At 43.4% G+C, this 25886-nt stretch overlaps 2 protein-coding genes across 14 annotated transcripts in view; both read right to left on the bottom strand.

Annotated features, from left to right (window-relative positions):
* Window positions 1-16880, bottom strand: part of rap1gapa (RAP1 GTPase activating protein a) — a 54267-nt gene extending 37387 nt beyond the window's left edge. For 4 of the 13 annotated variants that reach the window (XM_076741754.1, XM_076741758.1, XM_076741759.1 and 1 more), the window contains exon 1: window positions 3587-3747. In XM_076741754.1, coding sequence (XP_076597869.1) covers window positions 3587-3630 — 44 coding nt within the window. In that variant the 5' untranslated portion in view covers window positions 3631-3747. Of the gene's footprint in view, window positions 1-3586; window positions 3849-16842 lie in introns of those variants that run through there. The other 9 variants (XM_076741753.1, XM_076741778.1, XM_076741760.1 and 6 more) reach the window with 7 other exon arrangements.
* A 268-nt stretch (window positions 16881-17148) lies between these two features.
* nt5dc2 (5'-nucleotidase domain containing 2) lies at window positions 17149-25487 on the bottom strand. Its single transcript, XM_076741752.1, has 14 exons — window positions 25021-25487; window positions 22962-23146; window positions 22797-22871; window positions 22639-22694; window positions 22383-22476; window positions 21359-21487; window positions 20913-20973; window positions 20728-20830; window positions 20537-20638; window positions 20305-20386; window positions 20088-20174; window positions 18694-18834; window positions 18167-18231; window positions 17149-17773 (listed from the first exon to the last, which is right to left on the bottom strand). The coding sequence occupies exons 1-14, from the start codon at window positions 25454-25456 to the stop codon at window positions 17512-17514; spliced, it is 1878 nt and encodes a 625-aa protein (XP_076597867.1). The 5' UTR covers window positions 25457-25487; the 3' UTR covers window positions 17149-17511.
* Window positions 25488-25886: the final 399 nt, after the last annotated feature.

Raw genomic sequence — 25886 nt, 5'->3', positions numbered from 1 at the left:
TTACTTGATTTTATGCCTTCTTTGTAATCTGTTTTTTGGTTTTATGCATGTTTTATGCGTCTTTATTTTTATTTTCATCCTCATCTTATCTTACTTTTACTATCATAACAAGTTGGTTTTATTCTCCATCTTATTTTATGTTCATTTTTTATCCGTTTTTATGTTTAGTCACTTAGCTGTACTGAAGTCCATTACTGCGTTAATACAGAGTTAAAGCAAACCGTTCAGCTGCTCCACGTGAAAAGATTTTCATCAGTAAACCGCTGGAGGGCTTTTCACTGTAGCTGCTCTTCGGGAAGTGTTGACATAGGTTAGTGACTCACTGTGACCTATAAGGACTGTTTACTAGCTACGATACTCTGTCACTGTCAGGTCATATTATCAATATCCTCATAACCATATTGTGCCACAGTGACCCAGTTTTTGCTCCCTTGTTGGTGTTGTTGTGATCAAAACTACATATTTTGTTGTCAAGAGGCATAAAGCGGCAGTAAAACTGACATGACTGCAGCAACACATCAGTTCAGAGCAGGCTGATCTGGATGCATGGGGCCGCTGAGACTTACAAAGCACAAGACTATAACAAAAATCCCCTCTGTTGTTCTGTAGTAAAAACGAGTGAACAATCGGTAGCCTCATGAGCGTTAGATAATTAACTGCAGCTCACCCTGTGCCTTCCCGCCCTATTCTTCTCCATGGATGGCTCGCCAGCGTGAATGTGAATGTCAAAGTAAATATGCAAGGTGGACTGACTGAGTGGGCAATGAAGAGCCCTCTGGTTGCCCCAGATCTCCTGTTTGTTTTGCCACTGCCCTTGGAAAGGTACTTGAATGGCCTCCAGTTCTCAAGCACTCCTGCCTTGCAGTCTAATCATCCTTTGTCATGCAAACATTTGCTTTTGTCGAACAAAAAGGCCTCTCTCTGTGTTCCTGTTCCATGGTGCAATATTCAGTGCAGTAAGCCTTTAGACACAGATGATCAAAAATCAATCAGAGATAGGAGCCTCTATTTTTACACGTATGCGGCAGCAAGAGGAAAAATAAAGGTTTTGATCAGAGTGAAACCTTTAATCCTTGAAGATGGTACCACAGCCTCTTTTTCTTTGAGCCACAAATTACACAAAAACTGTGAAACACGGCAAACACATGCGATTGCTGATCTTGAGCATATTCACTCAATGTTATTATGACTCGTCTGTTTGACACTGGGGGAAACACCTTCTCCTCAAAAAGCCTGTTGTCTTGTTTACTTGAAGACATGACATTTTTGAGTCAGCTGACGATTCAGGCCTGCTCGGATGTGTTTTGAACAGGGTTGACATGCATTCTTTCACTCACTGCAGCGTACAACACTGTCGCTCCTGTCGAATGCAGGTCGTGTTACTGAGGCTGCTGATAGAGCATTCGATGTGTTTAAGAGTTTATTTCATGATTTAATAGTTTATGAGGAGACAGCCACTGTGAGCTACAGAGAAGATCAGTAAACAATACAAGCCCTAACAGTAGAAGGAATACTTAGAGACATGTCGTTAAAAGGATATGAAAGTGTTGCGACATCATCGTCGCTCTTGACTTCTGCTGCCAAATTACAGTATCCAGTAAAAAGCCTGCACTGACATAACGAAAGAGCCGCAACCTTCCCAAAAATGAAACAAAAACCTAACACATAAGAGCTCAAATTAAGCGGCAGCTCCATTAATATTTGATGCCAAAATTACAGAGCGTGCTGCGTTAAAGAAAGGCCGAACTGCAGAGAACAGAGGAGCCGCGATGCCTTCGGTGAATGCCAACGGGATGCAGGGGGCAGCGTGTACAGCTCACCTGCTGATGTGAGCAATCAGACTGACCTATTGAAATGTCAAGTGCAATGGCATTCAAGGCCGCCGCTAAACAGGAAAAAACGGAAAAGTGTTTTGTTTTATATAGAAAGCTGATCGGCTTCCCGTGGAGCGTTCGACTGTTCGGCTGCCTCACGACGCCGTACAAACACGGGGCGATCAATCCAGACATGGCGGCCCATTTGCTGCAACGGTGCAAATGCCAAAAAGTTTCACAGCACTTCATATTACGCTTTTCTAATTTCCTCATAAATTATCCGCTTCGTGATGCTTGCTGATGTAATGGGCCATGTTGGTCGCCTCACTGTGGTGCGCCAAGCTGTGATGGGCTAATTACTGCCCCCTGTGGAACCCCCCACCAAACAACAACCACAGGGGGCACCAATGATCCCCTTCCACACTCGAACTCGACTCCGAAGAGCAACACACAGGTGAGATTTATGCTTCCTCTGACTCCACACCCCCAACAAAGCAACTGCTAGCTTAACACCGACAAAGCTAATATCTTACACAACATGCTGGAAGACATTTGGCTAATTTTCAGGGAAGTGGTCCAGGCCGAAGTTGCGTTGCTTGAGCAATCGCAGCGGTAACAGCTGGATCACAACTGACTGCCCATGAAAACAGCTTAAACTCCCCTGACGCTCACGCCGACTCTCCTGCTACCCTCAGCTAGCTAAGGACAACGCTAAAACCAGTTGTTTCACCTACACGCTGTCTCTGTATTCCATACATTAGTCCACAGTAGCTTCCAGGAAACATCAGAGGAAATTTTTAGGAAACTAGGGACCCGTGAAACAGCGTTACCAATGTAATCTTGCTTCGGCGAGCACTTCCCACCAAGACTGCCCGTAATGCATGTGTATCAGCGTCTGTGGCTCCACCTGGCCAACAGCCCACACACACTGACAGCAATTACGACTGTGGCCACTGTGCCAAAACCACCGCACAGCCCAGCCTATCTTTAACTACTGTCTCCACTAGCTGTCAGCTAATGGTACATTTCTAGACAATGCTGAGGCTACCTCAACGCATGCGCACATGAAGGTATAGATATACACAAACTTATCCCTGAGTAAAGTCAGACATCCTGTTGCACTGGGGCACCTGTTCACCTTTTGACCGTTAAAGAGCTCTTTGCTGACTGTACGTCTACTGCTCGGTGTCCTGTAATGTCTGAAGAGAGCTGCATAAAACCGGCGGGGACATGAGCATAGACTGACGACATGGGAGATAGAGCCCTGATCTGTGGAGCGTATATGTTTTTCTGTTCCACCTAAGCACACACGTCGAGTAAGTAGCAGTTTGCTGCAGTGTCCACATCCATCATACCTTCAGCCCTGTCAGGGCCTCGGTAACACACCTGCACCTTACCTACTTTCCTCTGTTGTTTTTCTCACCTTGTCTTGTTTATGCGTCTACATCTGATGCCTCGCCATTACCAGACAGAATGTAACCTTTAATGATTCACCGTCAAGCAGCAACAGCAGCTCTATCAGGTCCAATTTACGAGATAACGCCAGACAAATGACGCCCAGGACATTTAAGGCAAAAGCCATCCACATCAATATGATGGCATCCCAGTGCAAACGGCACAAACATGCAGGCACAAACACCACACAGAATCTGCACAGTCATCAAACAGGGACACATAAACAGATGCACGCATCCTCGCTATCACACCAACGAGAGCGGCGTGTTGTGAAGAGGTTTAGTTGCTCTGCAAATTATTAAGACATTCATTCTTACCCTCCATAGGCTCCAAAAGTGAAACTCCTCTTTCTCTGCGGCATGCCGGCTAATGGATAGCAGTGAGTCAGTCAACTCACTGCTGAATGGAGCCAGCACTTGTGTCACTTACGCTGACTGAGCATGTGTGTGCGTGTGTGTGTGTGTGTGTGTGAGTGTGTGTGAATGTGTGTGTTTGTATGCTTTGCCTGCCGTCTGAGTTCCACTCCCGCAGCCTCGGCTAACGTGCCCTGCCTCTTCCTTGCTCACACGCCTCCTTCACAAACAGGGGGAGAAACGGCGAGAGGAGGAAGAAGGGAGGGAGGGAGGAGGGAGGAGGGAGCCGGAGTGAGGGCTGCTGACCATGCCAGTCTCCCAGGGAACCAGGAGTGTGGCAGCAGCCTTCCTCATGCACAGGCAACATCCTCTCCTGTGTACATCAAAATCAGAACATAGCAGCAAGTGCTTTTTATTTGACACATGGTGTAATCCCTAAAATCCCACAGCACCGGCACAAATCACTGTTGGTTAATGGATCATTTTTTTAAAAAAAGGCTACAGGCAAAACAAAGAGGTGGTCTTGGCTTTGTGAGAGTTTGCTTAAAACAAGTCTTGCAACACCAGTTCTCTCTGTCTCTCTCGCTGGAAGACAGCTGGTTAAACAAGCTGAGGACGTCAACATTCTTCACAAATGTCCCCATCAGGGACTTGCCCCGGGTTTGCAGCTCCACTCCTGCATACTGTAGGCGATGCCCTCTGAACGAGTTCCTAATCTGCTCATTCATCTCCCTCCTAATTCTTTCTTTTGTGAGCCCATCACCTCTGGTATGCACGCAAAAGGAGCGTTAACGTGGGACAGAGTTAGCTTGCACTTCCATTAGCCTCATTGATTAAAGTGAGTAAATGTCTGGACGTGGAGACTCTCCTTCAGCGGGCTGTTGAGTCTGGCAGCAGTGACAACAATGCATTAATGCTGCCATGGATTATTGAATAAAGACGGATTGCAGCCGAGAGCATCAGCCAGCTATCTGATAGTCACTTCCAAAGCATTTGTACTATGTTGGGTGAAACCTGTTTTCATGGTCCGTGTCAGGCAGCACAGAGGCAGCTGTGTTGGATGAGAAAAGCAAAGTTTTTAGTTGGCAACAGTTAATTTTATCCTGAATCGTGAATAAATTAAATCTCTCCAATCCGAGACCTTGATCTCCCGAAGGACCAATGATGTCTTCATCACATTAACTGCAAAGCACTCATAGTAACTGGGCAGACAAGCACTTAATTAATCAATGCGCCGGCCAAACGAGCACAATCATGCTGATAGACAATTACATCATCTCTCCACAATTACATCACCCCTTTCCCCCGAGGCTGCAATTCTCTAAAAACATTTCGCCACAGCATCGCAGTCCTTGGCTGACTTTGTTGGTAATGGACCTCACTTTGTCTCTTGGCCATGCAGTAGCTCTGACCATGCAGATTTTTGGCTTTGTTGATTATAACCATAATTGATTTGAGTGACAGTTCAGACAATTTGTTTTAGAGGCTTGGCTCTAAGGATGCCAATGGCTGTTTGTCAGTCGGTCCAGCAGTTTGGTGCAAAATGAAAAATCTCAAAAACGAAGTTTGCCATGAAGCCCATGAAGTTTGCAGACATTCGTGGTTCCCAGAGGACAAAGCCTGAACCTTGACTTTTCCTCTAGTGACACCATAAAGTTGGCATTTGTGGTTTTGAGTGAAATGCCTCATACAGATGTTTATGTTCCCCTCAGGATGAATTTTATTAGCTCTAGCGAAACCTTGACCTTTGCTACATCAAATTTTATATCTGTCCAATCTGTCCAGCCTCCTCTATGCTTCATGTTTTATGCTAATTGGCTTATGTTACCACACTAAACTAGGACAGTGCCCATAATATTACCAGTTAAGCATCAGCACTGTGTTAGCATCTGTTGTTCCTGGCTAGATGTTAAAAAGCCTAAAACCCTGAAAACAGAGTACGCCAACATATCTTAAATCCACATAAATAACACAATAAATATAGAGTACAGAACACATCCTCCAAGAAATAACGCCACAACACAGCACACGGTAGTCAGCCAGAGTCCATACTGAGCTATTAAATACGTGAACTGCGATGTGAAGTCGCTGCTTTAGGGTTGTTTCTGTTCGCGACCGCCTTTAAAATGCCAGAACTGTTTATGTCTCCTGAAACATGAGAAGAAAGCTTCAACCAAACCATCAGCTCAGTTACTTTTAATTAGCTTAAAAATCAGAAACCACTGCCTTGATCCCAGCAAACAGCTGGCTCCTCACCCTTGGCACAGCCGCTGCCCAACTTTATTTAAGTGCCACTCTATCGATTCAGCGCATCTGTCTTAGTGCTACCTTCAGTCTTGTCTGCCTTCCTGACAATTCAATTAACTAAAGCAGCTCTGGCGTGCGCGAGACATTTGAATGGGTGCAACCCAGACAGAGGCCTTTAATCACATCACCTCAGGGACAGAGGAGCAGCTCCGGCTCCTCTTTTGTCCTAAAGGAAGTGGACGGGCAGGAAGACCCTCAAGAGGCTCAAAGAAATGGAGTTCCCTGCCTGATATCTGTGTCGTCAGACTAACAGGAACCACTGATACTGCAACGCAGACAAACCACCAACCCAGACGGAAACAAAACACGACAGAGTTCACAAAACTTTAACAGAAAAGACCCTCTGAGTCTCCTCTCCGGCCCCTGTTTTATATAACAGTAACACAGCATCATAATTAAAGTCATAATCCTAAAATTTCAATGGTTGTTATTCAATTAACCAGCAACGATAAATGTCATTATTGCCAAAGGTGTAAACAAATGTGGGATTTCTCTTCCCACTTGATTCTGTAAATGGGTGGCAACTGTCCTGTGGACTCAATAATTATAATCCTCATTAATATTAATTTGTTATTCATTTCCAGTGTGGAGAGGGTAGCAGCAGTCGGGCAGTTGTGGAGGCAGAATCGGTGTGTGTGTGTGTGTGTGTGTGAGAGAGGAGCAAAGATCATTCATTCATCCTCGGCTCTGCTTTCACGGGGCAGGAAATTTGCTCCCATGGAATAAATGAGCGCCGTGCCCGTCGAAGGAGAAGCAGACGCCGACTGAACCGGCAGCTTGTGCAAAGGCCTTTGTTAAGGAGGTGCATCGTAATTTATCATTTCGCCGCTTTTAAAAAGAAATCTAATTTTCTGTGTGGGGGTTTAATGTGTTTGAGGCTGGACAAACATCATAAATCAACGCTGCGACAAAGCGGCGGCGTCCGGGGCGAAGCTCCTGGCTCAACGAAAGTATTACTCCAATAGAAAACTACAGAGCAATTGAGCTTTATAGCCTGTGTTTACTCTCATCAATATTTTAGTTTTTCTGTAATGTAAGCCTCATGGTTTATTCTCACAGCCTTTAACGATTTGATTTAGTTGGTAGTTTTCAAGCAAGGTGCACAAAGTGGTTCCTAGAGAGAGGAAAATAAAAGTGAGCCGTGAAGCCAGTGCAGCCAAGGACTGAAAATCCTTAGTTTTTAACCTGGAATCTGGAGAAGAAGATCCAACATCATGGACGTAATCATTAACATCTCTTTACAGGGCCTGAAAATCTATTTCCTCACCCAGCTTCTTACTATGAGTGTTGGGGTTTTTCTGTAATTCTGTTTTTCTCTGCGCTCTTCACACCAGTTTGAAGTGGGCGGGACTTGTTGAGAAAAAGGTGATGTCATTTACTTCCATCAACCAATCAGCGACATCTGAATTGGACTCTGATGACATTTGGCGGTTTGTTTGGTCACTGTCAACCAAAACTGATCAGTTTCTGAGAGTTAGGTTCCTCGTAAACAGCACCTGAAGGTGTTTTCTGCCTCATCACGGCACTTCTTTTTTTTTTTTTTTTTTACATAGATGATTAAAACTCTGACAGAAATGAGGCACAGTATTAGCTCAGGCAGACCACTGAAGCTCTGCTTGTATTGGCCGATCTGCATCACCGTGTTTGATTGGCTCATTCACGCCTGTGTGCCTCATAACTTCCAGTCACATTCATGCAGGTGTTTGATTAAGTGCTAAATAATCACGCTGTGCTTCGCCTCTTCGGCTGCTCGCTATCTGCGGCGGTCAGCTGGTTGTCAAACAGCCTTATCTTCAGATAGCAGCACCGAAGCTGAGCTTCCTGTGTTTGCTGTCAGACGACGGCCACAGGGACCCATGTTTGTGGTGGTCTAACGCTCTCCCAGCTAATACTTATTAGGCAGGGAACAGTAATTTTATTTTGGAGGATTAGGTGCCTCAGCAGAACCCTTGTTGCTGTTCAGATTTATTGATAACCCTCACACAGCGGAGCCTTTACCACCAAATCTAACTGTACAACTACTTCCTAAAAATGGTTAAATCCTTGATGTAAGTGTCAAAAAAGTTCTTTGCATGTTCTTCAAAATGCTTTTTTGAAGGCATACTTACTTTTAAATGATCAATGACTTTTACATTGTAGAGCTTAGTATAATTAGCAACATTTGGGGGGCAGCCAGTCAGTGTTTTTGTTTGGAGAGGACCTCTAAAAAAGTAGGAGCTGAGGTGGCGAACAGCCCCTTAAAGAACGAGGTTAATCTTTCCACAATATTTATACTGCATCGTCATGAACACACTGCCTATGGCCAGTGTATATATTCTAAATATTTTCCAGATACTTGGCTGAACAAGGAGCGCACATACACTCAGTTATTTGGAGAGGGTGAGTTTGCAGAGGAAGGGGTGCCATACAAATATTTGAAGGGGGTGAATATTCAAAGGGCAATTGTGCTTTGAAGCGTGAGGAAATAAGCTGAGCCTTATCTCTGCCAGCATTTCTTTTTCATTACACTTCTCAAAATTCAGCAGCTGACTGAGCACAAACAGCGCGCGGCTGAAGCCACGGCAGATGTAATTATTTAAAGCTATAGCGATTTGTTAGTTTACGCTGGTTCAAGTCGCACTGACCAGACGAAGGCCTCGTACTTCACTCGACTTTACTTAACTGTCACTTCAGGAGGGACGTTTAATATCACGTTTGCTTTGTGATTCAGCCCCCGAACTCACTTCTTCTTCACTTTATGCAGAATTTACTTCAGTTTCACATCCTCGCACTTGGAGACCAGACGAAAATAACGCAGCTGAAAACAAGCTACAGTACGGGTTGTTGACTGTCTGACTGGGAGGAATGGAGCGAGCCCACTGAACCGTCCTCCTCCCAATGAGGTCACGTGGCCCCTCTGGCCCCTGGGAGCCGCCACAAACAGCCTCACGCGCACACTGTGGCCTTTCATAGCGTCTCATTAGAGGGCCAGGATATTATGGCGGACGCGGCAGAAGAAAAGAGGTGTTGTTGCAGCGTGATCGAATGGAGCCCGATCCTGCTTTATATACCACTCTGCTGAGGCCTGAATGCAATTACCCGCTCCCTATATTGTTGCCATTCTTTTCGTTTCACTGGCTATAATCAGTGGGTGCGAGAGAGTGATTATGCATTTCTTCCTCATTTTTGAATTACAAATGTCATCATCTTGAATTTTCTAAGCGCTTAGCAATAACTTAATAATAACAGGGACTCAATGAGGACTTCCTGAGAGCATTAGCCTCAAATCAATGCATGGTAGCGGTCCATCTTCTTCAGACAATTATGATCCGATGCAGGATGAGGGAAACAGCTACAGGGACATGTTGCTCATTGATCTTTGTTGCAGAGAAAGATCTGTTTCAGTTATAATGGATCCTCCGTGCCCAGGCAGCTCTGTGACGGATGGCTCCCAGCGACTGAGACTGACTTTGTCTTCATGCCAGGTGATCAATAGATGACTCGCCACACTAGAGACAGACTGGACTTTAAATCCCTCAGCCGGTGGAGAAATGCCAAAAAGCTAGAGGGCAAGTTTTAATCCCCTGCTTTCAGCTCACGGTGGGAATAACTCATCTGATTGCTTTCATTTCCACTGACCACGATCGTAGTATTGACCATATTCCAGAAACGTTTGCGCTGGAAAGGTCAATAAGAAAGCTGGTTAAGAAAGTGGATATTTTTAAAGTCTGCGTTCATGGCTGAATCGTGAGTGCTGATCAGGAGAATGCAGAGTAACAGTGCCCTCTCCTGACATAATAAAAACAAGTACATTCACTCCAGGATAAGTCCTACTGTCTTCTAATTTGCTTAATAACTTAAGCAGATCAACTCCTACATTAATAAAGAAAAGTGAGGGAAAGCTGAAATTCACATTAAGTTTGTATTTTCAAACTTTTAAGCCTCCTAAAAAGGACTAATAATTAAAGAGGGATTTTGATAGCAACATTATAAATGTGGTAATGTATTCCTTACAATAAGCTTCTGATGCAGATGTTTCATGGTGGTGGTGGTTTTGCATATTAACTTAAAGTTTAAGAACATTTCATTTTTAAGCTCAGATATCTGGCTCCTGGAGTGCAGCAGCATTATTTTACTGTTTATGTCAGCTGGTACTGTAGGTCTGTGTTACTTGTTTGGTCTTAAATGTTGCTCTAGGATTTAAAATTTCAAAGCAATAAATATTATGTGACTACTGCTGGCAGACAGAGTGCATTAATGTCATGGAATATGCTTATTTAAAATAACTGAACATACATTTCTGCTCCTTCCATGCTCCATGTCTAGATCCGGCACATTTCAGGGGTTCAAGATTGCAAGATTGAGGATAAATCTTAAAAAAAAAACAACTCAAGCCTTCAAGAGAAAATCTTGTTGTCTTGTTAGGTTAGTTCTGTTCTCTAAAGCTCATATCTGCTGTCAGGTTTGACATTACTTTTTTTTTTTTTATCATCAGCCAAATTTAGACCCTAATGGTGTGAAGTGTATGTGTGTGTGGGGTCAGAGCCTCTGCAAGGGAACAGCAGGTGTGTTTGAAAATAGCAGCAAAGGTCTGCATGTGTCACCCAGAAAGCAGCAGACTGTGATTGCGGGGAGGGCAGGAGTGTTGAGTCAGGAAATGTGCTCGGCGCGCTGCAGTAGACACAACCTTCATACCAGGCTGATCCATATCTGCAACACTGTATGTGACAGGCTTCCATGCAAGTTGAGAAGAAACAATATGAAATCATTACAGAGAGGAACAGCACGTAGTGTCTAACCTCGTGCTTCGTCGGCATGAACCTCTTCGTCACAGTGCAGGAGCATTTGTTGCACACGATGACTGAATGCTAAGTTGCAGTGAGCTGTAGAATCCCCTCATATAGCTCGCTTTATGCGCTACATGTGATGTGGTTTGCAACCATAAATCTCTTTCTGTATTAAAAAGAGAGCTTTTAGCGGATTGGCGCCTGATGAACGGCTGAAATCTAATACTTTTTTGTGTGGAACTTTTTGTCTCCCCCTTCTGGCAGTGAGGGTGATTACACAAACACTGTCGACATGCGTATGATGGCCACAGGCTCTGCCATCCGCCTAGCTGCTGTATTTTTTCTTCCTAGGATGATGATGGAACTATCCAGTCTTAGTGAACCCTTTAAAGGGCACCCCAGCCCCTTACCCTAACCCTAACCTTCATGGGTTTGACATCAAGAAGCACTCGCTATCATTGGATGAACAAAAAAAAACTCTGTCTCCAGCCTGCTGTAGCCTACTCCTTTGCTACGTTTGGCCCCTGCTTCAGCTCCGACTAACCAATCACGGCTGGATGAGGTAAATGCATCACTACTGGTGTGCCATGCTACAGACACCTGCATTAAAACTCAGGTATAGTGCAAAATACAGAGAGACTGACCTGCCAACTCACACTAACAGCCATGTTTGTAATGATTTCCAAGTGAAAGAATGTTTTGTTTTTTAATTTGCTTTGAAACTAAAGAGAGCAAGCAAGGAGGATCAATCAGCCGTCAGATATCATGTTCATACAAGCTCTTTACAGCAGCAACACTGCAGCATCGTATGCCGACTTTTACTGAACTCAGCTACATGCCCTGAATTTTAAAATATGGCTGTTAAATGTTATGGCGTGGTAACTCCCTGTACATGAATGTTTCTCTGACTTGTAACTTACACACTATAAAATAGTCACAATGATATCATAATGCATCAAACTCACACCTGATTAATGGATCACCACGTTGCTGGAGTGGCTCCGTCACATGAAGAGCCACAGCTCGTTGAAAAGATTTTTTCAGTAATGGCTGTTGTTCAGGATGAACTGATGAGGATGGACTTTTCAGAGAGGACGATTATTCCACAGAGAAGAAAATAAAGGGAAAAAGTCACAGTGTCAAGGTACGACACCTACAACAAGACACTTCTATGCCTACAGATGCTGGTAGGTATTGAAACGACTGAATGGACTCTTGTGCAAAGGCAACTTGTGCTGGAAATCAAGAATAAACACAGAGGCCTCACAGAGACAGAGGCAGAGAGTGGGTGACTCATTCAAAGCCCATCAAAAAGACAGTACACTTTCGCTCTAATAAGCTGTTTGCAATGGTCCAGCTGACATCCTCCTCTGAGCAGAGAATGCACACAAATACAGAGTGCAGATGAATAATTCAGCAGGGAGGAAAATGATGCATCCAGTTTCTAAAAAAAGACGTTTAAGTATCAACACGAGGCTTTAAATGTTGTTTGTTTAGTTGCGCCTGTGGCTCTATAATTAAGGTACCACATAAGAAAATACAACACAGTGACTTCAAATATAGGAGAGGTAGGTATCAATGTGTGATTAGAAATTAATTAACGAGCAGAATCTCATTAAAAATATCACTCTCTGTGTTTCCATCGCTCAGGTTTCTCCAGCTTCACAGTGACACAATAAGCCTTCATTTCATGCAGCTTCTCATCCGTGACCCACTGACTATGTTAATTACAGCACAGGCTTGTATTTCAGACATCACAGACAGGGCTGTAATTTACAAAAGGGTTCAATAATATATTAGACATCAAACTACAGCAGGAGGATGGCGAGAGTGCAGGAGAGAGTAAATTGCACCGCTGAAAGGGTGCATCTTCACAGACTTGCATGTTTGACACAGTGCCACAGGGGCGTCTTACATGTATGATGATGGGTGGAGAGGAGCGTCTCAGGAACAGCCAATGGCCTCACATAAACCAGCAGATAAATAATCCATGTAAAATCTGGCAAAGCTCGTGTGGAAATTGACTGGTTGGAGTTCAGAGGCTTCCCTTGGTTTCTGGAACATACAGTAGAGGCTCATGAATGGAGAAACTGCAGGGTTCTCCATGTCTTTAATAAGACTGAAGATTAAGGTCCAAGTCAAGGGAGCAAAACAGCTGGGAGAAACAGAGATGCAATAGGACCATAGATTGCAATATTTAACGCATTTTCAGGATAACTGCATGCCTGAGTCAGAGGAACCAGGATCAGGAGCTCAGATAGATTGTCACGGACTAACCCATGAAAGTGGAAGTAATCCATTCAAATCTCAGCAGAGGCATCCAGTGAAGTGACGTTAAACAGAGATATGGTCTTGTCTGTTTTGGTTACCCGTCTCGTGGCAGCATTTCAGCACAGTGTGGCCATCATAATTCTTTATAATAAAAGCAGATGTGGAGAGGATGAGGAAAGATTGTACAGAATATAATCAACATGGAACTGAAGCTCACGTCAGCTGGGGTTTTTTCTTGAAACTGGCTTAAAGTGGAACTCCACCAGTTTTCCACACTGATGTCTGTTTGTAGGTGCTGGCGTTTCACTGCATATGAGACAAGTTGTTTAAAGCTTTTTGCGGTTCCAGAGAGAGCTGTGCAAAGTCTCACGCTGCCTCAAGTGATGTCATTTAAGTCAATGTCAGATGGGACTGAAGACTGAAATTATCTGCATTATTACGTTTCTACAGTAGCCCAGAAGGGACAAACCAACCATGGCTCTAGAGAGGGGCTTGGTGTTCTTATGTTGCCTGAAGGCCACCGTCTGAGACCTCACCACAAGAGGCCACTAAATCCTACATACTGGCCCTTTAAATCATTTTGTTGGCCATTCACATAATTTACCATATTTCCACATGTGCTTTTAAGTCCTTACATAAAATGTGCTTATTAGACTTTCTTGTAGTTGTCATTGTTGCAACGTGATATCAGGAAGATACAAATGATGAAAGATTTGACCTCCCAGTGTAAAATCCACACTGTAGATCTCATAACTGCATGATCACTGCCACTCAAGTAAAACAGTTACCCCCCTCCAGTGTGACAAGATGTTAAATTAACATCAGCCCGAAGTCAGAGTAGCTACAAAAACAATTTGGGCTAATGGTGATTTAACCGTAGTCATTATAGCCTAATTGTTTATCATGTGAGATCTGATTAATGATTACACAACAGTGAATTCAAACCCCTCTCCAGGACACTGGCACGGGCCAATTAGTTGCTGCCTCGAGGCGTCTCTCCACTGCTCATCGTCCCAGACTCGTTGTGTTATAGGCGAATCTAAGATTTCCAATCCCACCGAGCCGAGCCCATCTGCTTTTTCTTTGTTGGTCGGCCAAAAGGGGTTCAAACCTCATGAATTAACAAAGACGTTGTGGTTTTATAACACTCTTGCAGAAGAACAAGAATGATAATACAGCTAAACAATGCAAGTCTGTGTTTTCTCTGCGGGGCTTCTATTGTTTTAGTTTCAAGGCACATGAAGGAATATCATCTGCAGCCGGGAAGTCTTCCCACACCGAGCAGAGACCCTAATGCTGCTCAGCTGGAAAAGTAAAGGTCCCATTACATTAAATAATAGAATAGACGCTGCTGTGTGGAGGGACTGGCTGCCAACACGCACAAACCGGTGAATGCACAGCCTCCCATGGCCAGCACAGTGACAGACAGTCACTCAACTGGAAGCATGAAGATACGAAGGAAGGGAGGGTTGTGCATGGAAAAGGATGGAGAGACTTAGAGGTGGAAATGAGGGGAGATGGAAAAGAGAGAAGTGGAGGGATTGAAAGATAAAAGGGAGAGGATGAAGGAATGGGACTGCAAATGTAGCGAGAGAAATCCGGGATGGAGGCACTGGAGGATGAAGGATTCCAAGGACAGGGTGGGTAAAGCTCTCCGGCGAAGGAGCGGCCGATTTTAGAAGACTAAAATCTGTGCAATCATTTCATATCAGGGACTGTCACAAACTTCAAACAAAAACTGGATTTGTTGAATTTATTCAGTCACTTGTTTTTCAGTAATTTGAGGCTTTCTTGCCAAACACATTAACGCATTTAAAGGAGGTCAGCAGATATGAAAAAAAAAGAGTTAGTCCTGGAAGCTTCTGCTGCTCAGGTGCAGGCTTATTCACTGAAGGCAGACGGCCATGAAATAGACTGAACCACCAGTCAGCCCTGCAGATTCACAGATGCACCGCCGAAGATCACATGAAGCGCTTAAAAAAAAAACAGACATCTCTGGAAAAACAGCTCTTCTAGCACTTGTCTTTGTGGTGTGTTTCAATTCAAGACGCTACTGAATGATCACCAGCCACAAGAAATCAATACGGCCTGATAGCAGCACTGGCACTGGTTTATAACAGGATGCTTGTATCAGAGAAACGCATCTCACGCTGAAATCAAACTCCAAGAGATATATTGCAACACAAAAAAAGGACAGAAAATGAACTGATGGCGGGGCTCTCGTTTCCTGACCTCACAGTGAACCATCCCTTTCAACTGCCTGCGACAAATAATCAGCAAATGAGATGGATCTCATTTCTACTGTCTAACATAAGAAATCTGGTATCAGATCATTCCTTCCAGCTCTAAATCTTCACCTCACATTCACAGTCTCATTTACACAACCTAAAATACTATGTTTTGTGATGCTAATGTAATACCCTTGTTGGGTTTTCAGAGAAAAAAAACATCCATTTTCCCAGTTCACAGTGGAACAAAACATGACATCTGTATTCTATCAGTTTGGTAGGATTCTCAAATCTGCCGAGGAGGGAGCTAAATAGGCTACGCAAACACAGTGAAGATTGTGTTTCATCCCAAAAACACACCCAAAGAGAATTCAACACTGAATGCAATATGCAGCCAACAGGCAGAGTGCCAAAAGAGGTGGTGATGTGCAAAAAGATGCAGTGTAGGAGGGTCAAACCGCACACGCTCAGCGCTTCACTGCACAAACTGAAGTCCTGCAAAGCCCCGGTGGAAAACGGAGAGAAAATGCCATTCTGTCGTTAAATGTCACATAAATATACAAAACCCTGACCAGGAATGTTGAGGTGCAATTAGTCACTGAATGTCAAATGGTGTCATATGGTGTTTAAATTACGCATTGCCGCCTAAACAGAAGGCAGAGATGCAGGAACTGTCAAGAAAAGTGACATGAAAAAAAAAAGTCACTGCTGAAAATGGCAATATCATCATCATCAATATCAAAACAGACTGCTGAATAAAAGGTGTTTTGACATGTTTTTTTTTTTAATAGACAATCAAAATAAAAGTTGTGAAATTACATTGAATGAAACATTTTACTAATTTATTGAATATTTAATAGATTCTTTACTACAGTTATTAATGAGTGGAAATATTTCATGATGTCTTATTTATTTATTAGTGAAGACGTTTAATTTTCAGAAACTATAGACCTCAAACTCATCTGTCATCACGCAGGAGAACCGTTAACCCCGATATGTCGATGAGAGCTTTGTCAAGACAAGAAGAAGAAGAAGAAGAAGAAGAAGAAGAAGAAGAAGAAGAAGAAGAAGAAGAAGAAGAAGAAGAAGAAGAAGAAGAAGAAGAAGAAGAAGAAGAAGAAGAAGACATAAGCCGAACTGATGTCTTTCCACCAATACTCTTCAGGAAATATTAAAAAATCTATCTTTTAAAAGAACAATGTCACAGTTTAAAAGTCTTAAAGACAACTTCGCCATCGAGGTGTCACCGTGATGTCAGCGGCCGACAAGCGAGAAGTCTGATTTTATTTATTTTTTTAAAAAATGGCGTCTCTCATGAAAGCAAACTTTTTGATCTTAGTCTGGTACTGCGGCAAAAAACAGCCATGAAAAGAGGAGAAAGACTGCCTCACAACAATTAATAAATGGTTTCAGTGCCTTGATAACTGCCTCCATTAGCACAACAACATACGGTTTCATCAGCACTAACGTAGAGTGATGCTAAGCAGGAGCCACACCAATAATCCCTGCACGGGACAGCGCTGCAAAACTTGACCGACACCTGCACCTGCTCTCCCGGCTGTTTGAATCCAGCTGATGCGATGGTTCACAAAGCACACCGCTTTACAACAGTCATTCCTCCTAACCTCGAGTATAGAGAGTACAGTACCTTTGCTGCTGTCTTCAGGCAGGCGGCTGGACGTGAATGAGTTTGGGATGCTGAGTACAGCGGCGATGAATGGATGCTGCGCTGCCTAGAAACCAAGCGACCAATCAAATAAATGGAAGACAAATTAACAGAGGATGCTCTACATGCACAACTCAATAGATGTACTTCATCACATACCTGTTAGTGTCGACCCTGGACAAATTCTGCTCATAATTCAGTAAACTTGGTGTAATTTGCTACACTTTAACCAATTATTACATTAAAATGTGATGTTACTAATAAAAGAAGACTATTAAGAGATCAACACATAATTATAGCAGATTTTACTTATTTATTTGTTATTACAGTATTGTGCATTGGTAGCTCAGTGTTGTTCAACATTTCCATATCACTTGGATTCAAGGAGCAAATGGAGAGTCTGTCGATCCTGAACCTCAACACGTTAGACTGAACGGTGTGCTCTCTGGACAGCAGCTAAATCTACAGCACCCTCTAGTGATTTCATTAGGGAAGTGGATCACAGTGTAGAACAAGCTTTGCCCTGTAGAGGCGCGTCGTGCGGCATCTTCTTCTCTGTAAAGAAATCCTGCTATATGAAAGAAATCCTCGGACATTCTTTGTCTTATGTAAAGTATAAAATCCTAACAGTCACTGGGGAGAGCACAGCTCTCAGCGTATGTGAGACATCTCCTCCAGGTAAGGTGTCTTCATGCAGCCTGTGCAAAGCTGGTCCATCCACAGAGGAGCCTCGTGCTGCAGAGGGGTGCGGCGGGGGTAGAAAGTGTACGAGAGGTCATAATTCAAAAGACAGCTGAGGGAGGCCATGTAAATGTCTGAGAAACGACACAGACGCCTGGAGAAGTACGTGGGGTTGTGACATGTTCTGAAGATGCTGCCGAACTGAGGATTGAACAAGTTCTTTGTCATCACCCTGCAACATAAATGGGTAGGGCACACGTTAACATGATTTTAAGTATGTATGAATTCAAATCCAAAGTGGTGGAAGGAGTATTTGGGCCCTCTCAATGAGTAAAGTCGCAATACACCACTGTCAGTGTCTTTGTATCATCATATTTTATATCATCAAATTATTATTTTTGATTCATTAACAAGTAAGCATCAGGTGGGGCTAATGTGACTTATATTAGCTAACTTAATTTAATTTACTGTATAACAGCATAGAAAGTACCATGAAGATACTCAAGCAAAGTGAACGCACCTCAGAACTGCCTTAATCAGTGCACCGTGGTATGTACGCACTAAAAGTAAGGTTCACTGTGCGGTGCACAAGATGTGAGTGAAAGATGAAGATAACTGCTCTCACCTGAGCTCTTCTCTCTCATTCTGCCATTCCTGAAAAACCTGTTTAGACTCTGGATCCCGATGTGTCTAGAAGAAAGAAGACCAAACTATGAACAAATCAAGGTCTACCACACACACAGGCTGTTTGCTTTGGTCTGAAACAGAGTGAAAAACTTGCCTTTTTGTGCTTTATTTCAGTGTCACACTACATTACAAGACACCCTGGGCCTGTATATCGGGTAGCCCAGTGACTGGACAATTTTTTGGCATCCTCTTTTGTTAATATGTCATCACAGCAGTTAAGAACCAATGACAAATAGCTGGAAATGAGAGTCAGCACAGATTGTGGTTCGCCGTCAGGTCATTTAGCAATTTGAGGTTGACCAAGCATGAGTAACTGCTGGCTATGAAATGTCAACATCTGCCTCCTGTAACCCTTGACACAACTGGATTGGAGCTGTTGAGGACTAAGACTTGCATTTTCATTGTGTCAGTGCTGTTATATGATGACTAAAAAAGATCCGCACAACCCCGGGATTAACTCCTTACCTGTAGGCGCTCCATCAGGCCGGTTAAAGCCTGTAGCCAGGTGAGGTTCAGAGCGTACCGGTCTGTGCTCACCACTTTGGTTTCCTGCTCCAGCTCAGGCACTATGGCTGCTGTACGCCAGCCATGTCGCAACATGAGGTCCTAACACAACAAGTGAAATAGTTTTGTTCAAACTTTGGCCTTGCACAATCATGAGATGTAGTATCCTGTGAGGATTTATCAAAGGTTAGCACGCAGTATCTTTACCCAAGAGAGAAATTTAATCCACAGCCACTGATCTTTAAATGTGTCTAAGCAGAAACACCAAACATACTCAGCAGGAACATGTTTCGTCAGCAGGCACCTTGAGTTTCACCCGTTCTGGATGTCTTCATGTTATGAGTCAATCAGTGGCTTCCAGAAGGCTGAGAATCAGTTATATGGTGTTGCTGCTGCTGATTTAAAAGTCACCTAACAACCTCGGGAAAAATGTATTTCTGAAGTGCTTGAGGAATATAAACTGAGTGGACCCCTCAGATCTTTAGGGAGCAGTCAGGTGGTAGAGTCACGTCTCCAAACAGTTTGCTGCACACAGAGGGAACCAGCTGGCACCCCAGCCTCAGCCATTTTCTAATCTAATTAAAAAAAAACATCTGCTCTCCTCTGCCTTTCACTGATTGGCTTCTTTACTGCACTTTCATTTATTTATTTATTCTGTTCACAGCGCAGTAACTGCATTTCTGATCTATCACATGCACTTTGTTTATGTGTATTTTATCCTGTTTCATCTATGTTTTAAGTCTCATTTTATTCTACTTTACTTGATTTTACTTTGCTTTTTGTTGTGTTTTCAATGCTGCTCTAATGCATTTCTCCACCTTACACACAGCACTTTGAATTGCCTGTGTGATGCTGTAGAAATAAAACTGCCTTGTAGTCTTTGTCTGCGTCTTATCAGACAGAACTACATATTTGTACTATATATATCTGTTAACATGTTCGTACACCTTCTACACGGTAATCCAGGCCATTAATTCTACATTTTTTTAACAATATGAGTCCATCTGTTCTGCCATCTGGTGTTTAAAATGTTCATTGTGCGATCCCCTCTGGTCTGATCTCAATGACACATCGGAAATTTTCAGAATGAGGCAACACACAGAGACAGCGGGCATCTGGCAGTGTGTGAATCTGCATGACTGTGTGTGCAGGTCATGTGAAATGGTGAATTTTAGTTCTGACTGTTTGTAATTATTCAATTAATGTCGAATCAGCAATCCTGAAAAATGGCACATTTTGAAAATGAAAAAAAAAGATACATGATATGATTAATAATGTGGATTAAATACATGGAAAAATCAATCACAGTGATAACAGTCACTCGTTATGCGGATCCTTAAGGATTTGACACTTACAGCCAGGTCACTGTAAAGATGGTCTCCAAAGTAAAGAACCTTTGAACCTCGCCAGCCCGTCAGTCTGAGAAAGTCATACAAGTTTCCCTGAAACCACAAACCACAGGCCCTTCTCTTTAGTGCATCACGACACAGAACGCAACAAGCAAAAACATGTAACGTTTACAAGACAGAGCAGCCGAACGTTCAGCTGAACGCAGCCTGAAGTGACACAGACCTGTTTGTAGATCAGTCCTTTTTCCAAGCCGTTAATCTTCTCCCACTGAAGGTCTCCATTACCATCCAACCGTCTGAAAGGTCTGTCAGAGTAACAGTGTTTACATTTCTGAGATCGCTCTCCAAAACAAGAAACTGAAGCAAATGCATCGAGTCAACGTGAGTGTTTTGAATGACGTGAATATTTCTGTATCGGGTGATTATTGCTCTGTTCGGCGTTTTGATCCACTCACTTGATACAATCCGTGAAGAAGTGAGGTTTGTCTGCCTGCACAATGACAACGTCAAAGAAGTCCCTCCAGTTCTTGCCCACCATGTGTGTCATTCCTTTATCACTGCGCACAGGGAAAACCAACAGATTGCAACAGTTTCCCCTCGTTATGAGTCAGAGACAGAGACATGGACACAGACAGTTAGCACTTACACGAAGCTGAAGGGGCTGTTGGTGATGAGGAAAAGTTTCTTTCCATGACTGACCAATCGATGTAAAACAGCATCGGTCTCTTCTCCTCTCAGAATGAACTTATCTATGAAGAGAAGGATGACAGGAAGTTACTTTCTGTGCAGCAACGTGGTGGCATGATGCAAAAAGAGGAAAAGGTTTCTTACTGAGATCTTCCATGATCCATTTGTACATGCAGCCTTTGAGGTGAACCATGCCGATCGCTTCCTGAGGGTTAAATAAGTGTTACGTGGAGGCAGCAGATCCGTGTTATTCAACAGTTCTAGCATGAATATTTTCTGCTCAGAAATAGCACGAACGCAACGCCCCATTTGATGAAAATGCTTAAGAAACTTTACAGTTTGCTTTTTTTTTTTTTGCAAATCAAAGCAGATATTTTGGTAACATAGCAGACACGCTGTTCTTTGTTCTACCCATGAGAGTCGATTGCAAACTTTTGCTGGGCTCAGCAGATTCCAGCTGAAGAATCACAGCATGTGAAACCAGTCAGATACAATAGACCAGCACGTCGATCAGCGTGAGCTACAGGGTGAGGCCGCAGCTTAAAAATAGTGTAACATTTAACACCGTGAGATTCAGGGGGCACACTCACAGAGACGTCCTTGAACAGGTGAACTGGGTCGTATTCAATGTCGTTCTTGATGAAAAAATCATTTGCCACAGCCAAGAGAGTCATCTCTGGGATGGAGAAGATGTCCATGAACTGCTTCACCTTTGGTCCCTGTGATGGAAAACGTATTTCAGTGTTTGATGTTTACTTCTGCTTGCTTACGAGGGATGCAGTGAACGTCTGTGGCCTTGCATGAGTGACATTATTGTATCTCCACGATCTGTTGGATGACTTCCTTAATCACATTTGGAACCATTTCAACTAAAACCATTATTCAATAAGAGGCTCTCCAGAAAACAGAGCCAAGTCCCCAAATGAGATTAGAGTCACACCAAAACTATTTTGGGTCGAACTGTTTCAAGGAGAATTAGAAGATGGAGAGGCACAATCTCCGCTGCAGGAAAGCACTTAAAAGATCCGATGAACCGAACCTATTTGAGCCTGATTCAAAACATCAGAGACCAAATTGCTCCTAATTGGCACACAGGTCAGACGAACGTTTGCGACTGTCAGACTCAATAGAGATTTCGATTTTTCAGGGTTGATAGAGCGCAGCTTCTAAAATGCCCCAGCAAAAGCAAATTATTCTGCTGGACACAGAGTTCTTCTGGTCAGCTTTCGGGGACCAGAACACTGCCTTCCAGCTGATTAATGACGGCAATGGAACAAATGCGATTACAAAATTCAACATCAGGACTTATGTAAGAGTAAAGCCACGCAAAGCCACACACTTGAAATATCTGAGGACAGTCACAGATTTAATCCTTAACTACATCCATGTTCGAGAGCGGCTGGGTGAGATTATAACAGATGTACTGAGAACACGAAGTTGAGAGGAGCTTTCCCATCTGCGCCAAACCAAACACACATTCTACAGAAACATTCAGGAAACATCTGACCAGAAAGTACAATAACTGTAATAAATGTCAGGCGGCTCTCTTCACCCTGCTGTTATCACAGACGACGTGATATTCATATTACTGCACACTACAAGAATCCTCCTCACCTTTCCATAGAAGCCACTGTCTTGCTGAAGGGGGACGTGGTAAGTCCCCCCGTAGAGCTGAAGGACTTCCTCGTCTGGCATTGGAGTCAGGCCCCTGAGAACATCAAATATAGTTAAAAACACAAGAAACTAATAAAAAAAACAACCAAAATCCTTTAAAAAGTTAGTCATGATTGTTCTAAATTGCATTTCAGTATTGCCTACATGTGTTAGTAGTATTTCGCAACACACACTCAGCACAGCATGAACCTCTTACCGATACACTGTTCCCGGCTGAATGTAATGGAATGCATCGATCTTCATTAGCAAGCCCTACAGAAGGGGAAAAACACAGTTTCACTTGTAATTATCAACACAGAAAGATGTAATATTTGTCTTCCAGCAAGTGGACATTTCTGATTTAAAAGAATTTACCTTTTGGATGTCATAGTGAAGACCCCGAGCGGCAAAGTTGGGAATGTAATCATATTTGTGGATGTCTGCGGGGTACTGTGAAGCAGGAGAACAAACTGGGTAAATAAACCTGAACCTGAAGGTTTTAATGCCAACATAATTAAATGCAACTAGTGTGAAACAGACCTTAAAGTGCTCAATTAGGAAGTCTCTTGCTGTATTGTAGATCATGGTGTTGAGCGCATTTGAGTACAGAGCTAACGTGTAATCATAGTCAAAGCCGTAGATGTCCACCTCAGCCAGGCTGACCTCATTGTTGGCGTAGATGGTGGAGGAGTTGAGGAGGTTACATGCACCCGGAGGAATCAGATCTGAGAGCAGATGGGAAACCCTCAATCAAATGAAACAAGTGCAGATTAAATCAGAAATCAATGACCGAGCAAGATGAGGCAACAAAACACGAGTCAGCAGTTTCATTTCAGGGATTGCAGGATTAAGACATTCACAACGTCTGATTCACAGTTTAAAGCACAAACAAATCTACAGTATTCCCTTTCATGATGAAACCTGCTGATTATGCACTTCTGTGGACAGGAAAGAAGAAATTCCACTGCTGTTTTCAATCTAGTGAGGCTGCCAAGCTCACTGGTGGTTGCACAATGTGTGCTTGTAGACCATCAACTGCCTCTTCAACTAAACCAATCCGAAAAGAAAAGCCTTACAGAAGTGTTTCATTAAAATCCTCGCCGAACGGGAGCATAACATTTACTACCCCCTGTAACAGAGGTTACTCTCACTATCTAAGCGACCAGTGTTGTTGGTCACTATTTTGATAAGTACAACAGTCATGCAGCTGACACGTGGGCACAGATTAAACAAACACTGCACAATCTCTTCCTGAGACAGCCCCAAATCCCTGGCTGGAATATCAGCACAGGACTGTGTCGCTGTCAGTCTATAGGAGAAAGTGGGCCATGGTCCTCTGGCCTGGGACAGTTCGCTGAGGGCTGCAGCTGGGCAGCAGACGTGCATGCACCGACACTGAGGCTGTGCCCCATTTCAAAACGTTAGATCTATGAAATCAGTAGTAGTCTAAGAGTGCCTGACCATCTTTAGCTAAAAGCCACTATGTTCAGAATTCATGCTACTGAATCAGTTACAGAGAGAAAAACTTTTACGTAAACATATTATAGAAGACATGTACACTGATTACACAGTAAACAAACATAATCTGCTTTGTATGTGGGTTGTAATTAGGTGCAATTATGCAAAAAATGCACTTGTGATACACCTTATAGCTGCTTGTACTTTACTTGCATATTCCACATTTCAGATGCAAACATTGTTCTTCTTACTCCAAATTTACCTGACAGGTATGGACAAGTTACAGTTGCACACAGATTAAGACTTCACATGACAAAATATGGTCAGATATTAAAGTTTGACGCAATGTTGTGACAAACAATCCAACCCAATGATAAGTAGCTCAAATCAAGCTCCACCTTGACAGGCTGCAGCAACATGTTTGTGTTATTGTCACTTACTTTGTTATTTGTTTTTTTCAATGTCAGTTCTTCTTCCCCAACTGTTCTGCAACACTTTGCGGCATCACGTTTTAATGAAGCAAACTGACCCCAATTCACCTCATGGTGTCATAAAGTTTAATGAGACTTAAAGTTTCCACTAAAGTCCCTGAATTTTTCACGCTTGGTCTTTATGCTTTATATATTCACATTTAGCATATTTCTGACTCTAACAGTCAAAACTCTTTAACTGTCCGTCAAATGTGATGGCATGATGGGATGCCTACACATAACAACCATGTTTGCCACTATCTGCTGGCTAAACATATTTGCTAACAGCGACATTTAAGTAACATAAAACTTTCTTTAAGCTGGTGTTTCTGTTAGCTAACGTCGGGGTGTTTAACGGCCAAATACAGGAACTGCAGGACTCGACTTGTTTATGACTTCTTACTGACTTTTGTTCGAAACTGGCTCAACGTTACGGCTCACGAGCCTTTAACTTTATCTTAAAATGCGTTTGACACGGAGGAAGCGACAGCGTTAATATGTCATCTGTCTGATTTGGCTGCTCGGAAAGAGGATAAACACAAGCTCCGCATAAACAAAATGTCTTCACTGACGGCTCACGGACGCTGATGCTGGGAGCAGGGAGCCCTGGTGACGTGGATGGGTAATTATAACGCTGCTACATGGGGACAAAAGGGGGAACCTCCGCTTACCGTGGACGAGCCGTTTCGTGTCATTGTAGCGAGCCCACAGGTAGGACCTCTGGTCCACCGGGGCTGCTGTGGAGGTGTATGACCGTCTCCTTACACCAGTGACACCGGGGGCACCCGCGGGCTCCTTGGGTCTCTTCTTGTCCCCTGCCGGGCATCTGTGAGGAGGCTCTCCGGACGACGGTGCGCAGTCGCTGGGCCTGTCCGAGCACGAGCCGCAACTTTCCTCTTTTGTTTTTTCGCGGCCCTGCTTTCTCTCTGCGGACAGCCCGCATGAGGTGGAAAGTCTGCTCACTTTGGGAGATCGAGCAAGTGGAGGAGTCCCGTTTCCACGAGTCCACAGGGTGCGGCTTAGCGCTGCGCCCACTGTCTTAAAGGACATTTGTGCAGCTTCAATGTACACAAATCCCGAAAATGCTGCCACTGCAGGCTGGCACATGAAAACATACCCCCGACTTGAGCGTGGCCACGCCCCCTGGCTTAAGGGGCGGGCCCGTAATCACTGCAGCCAATCACAAGCATAGACCTGCTTGTATCTATGGCCATAACAAACACCCATTCCTGTGGGACGTGATGTTTTAATTTGTGTGGTTTCAAGATGTACTCAGGATCTTCGTTTGTACACGGAAGGAGAATATCCGAACAGAAGTTATTTTTAGCTTAGTTTAGCTAACGTCAGAAGCTGTGGTGAAAGTATACTTAAAGGTAATATAATAGTATAAAAATAGTAAAAGTCCCACATTAAAACTGTTACTGAAGTAAAAATATTAAAGCAATGTTAGCAAAATGTACATAAAAAACGAAAAGTAAAAGGTAAAGCTGCCCTTGTGAATGATGTACTATTATCATTCTTACTATTATTACTATAC

Source organism: Chaetodon auriga, chromosome 10 (genome assembly GCF_051107435.1).
Source record: "Chaetodon auriga isolate fChaAug3 chromosome 10, fChaAug3.hap1, whole genome shotgun sequence".
Classification (NCBI taxonomy): domain Eukaryota; kingdom Metazoa; phylum Chordata; class Actinopteri; order Chaetodontiformes; family Chaetodontidae; genus Chaetodon; species Chaetodon auriga.
This window is presented reverse-complemented; position numbering and strand designations above follow the sequence as displayed.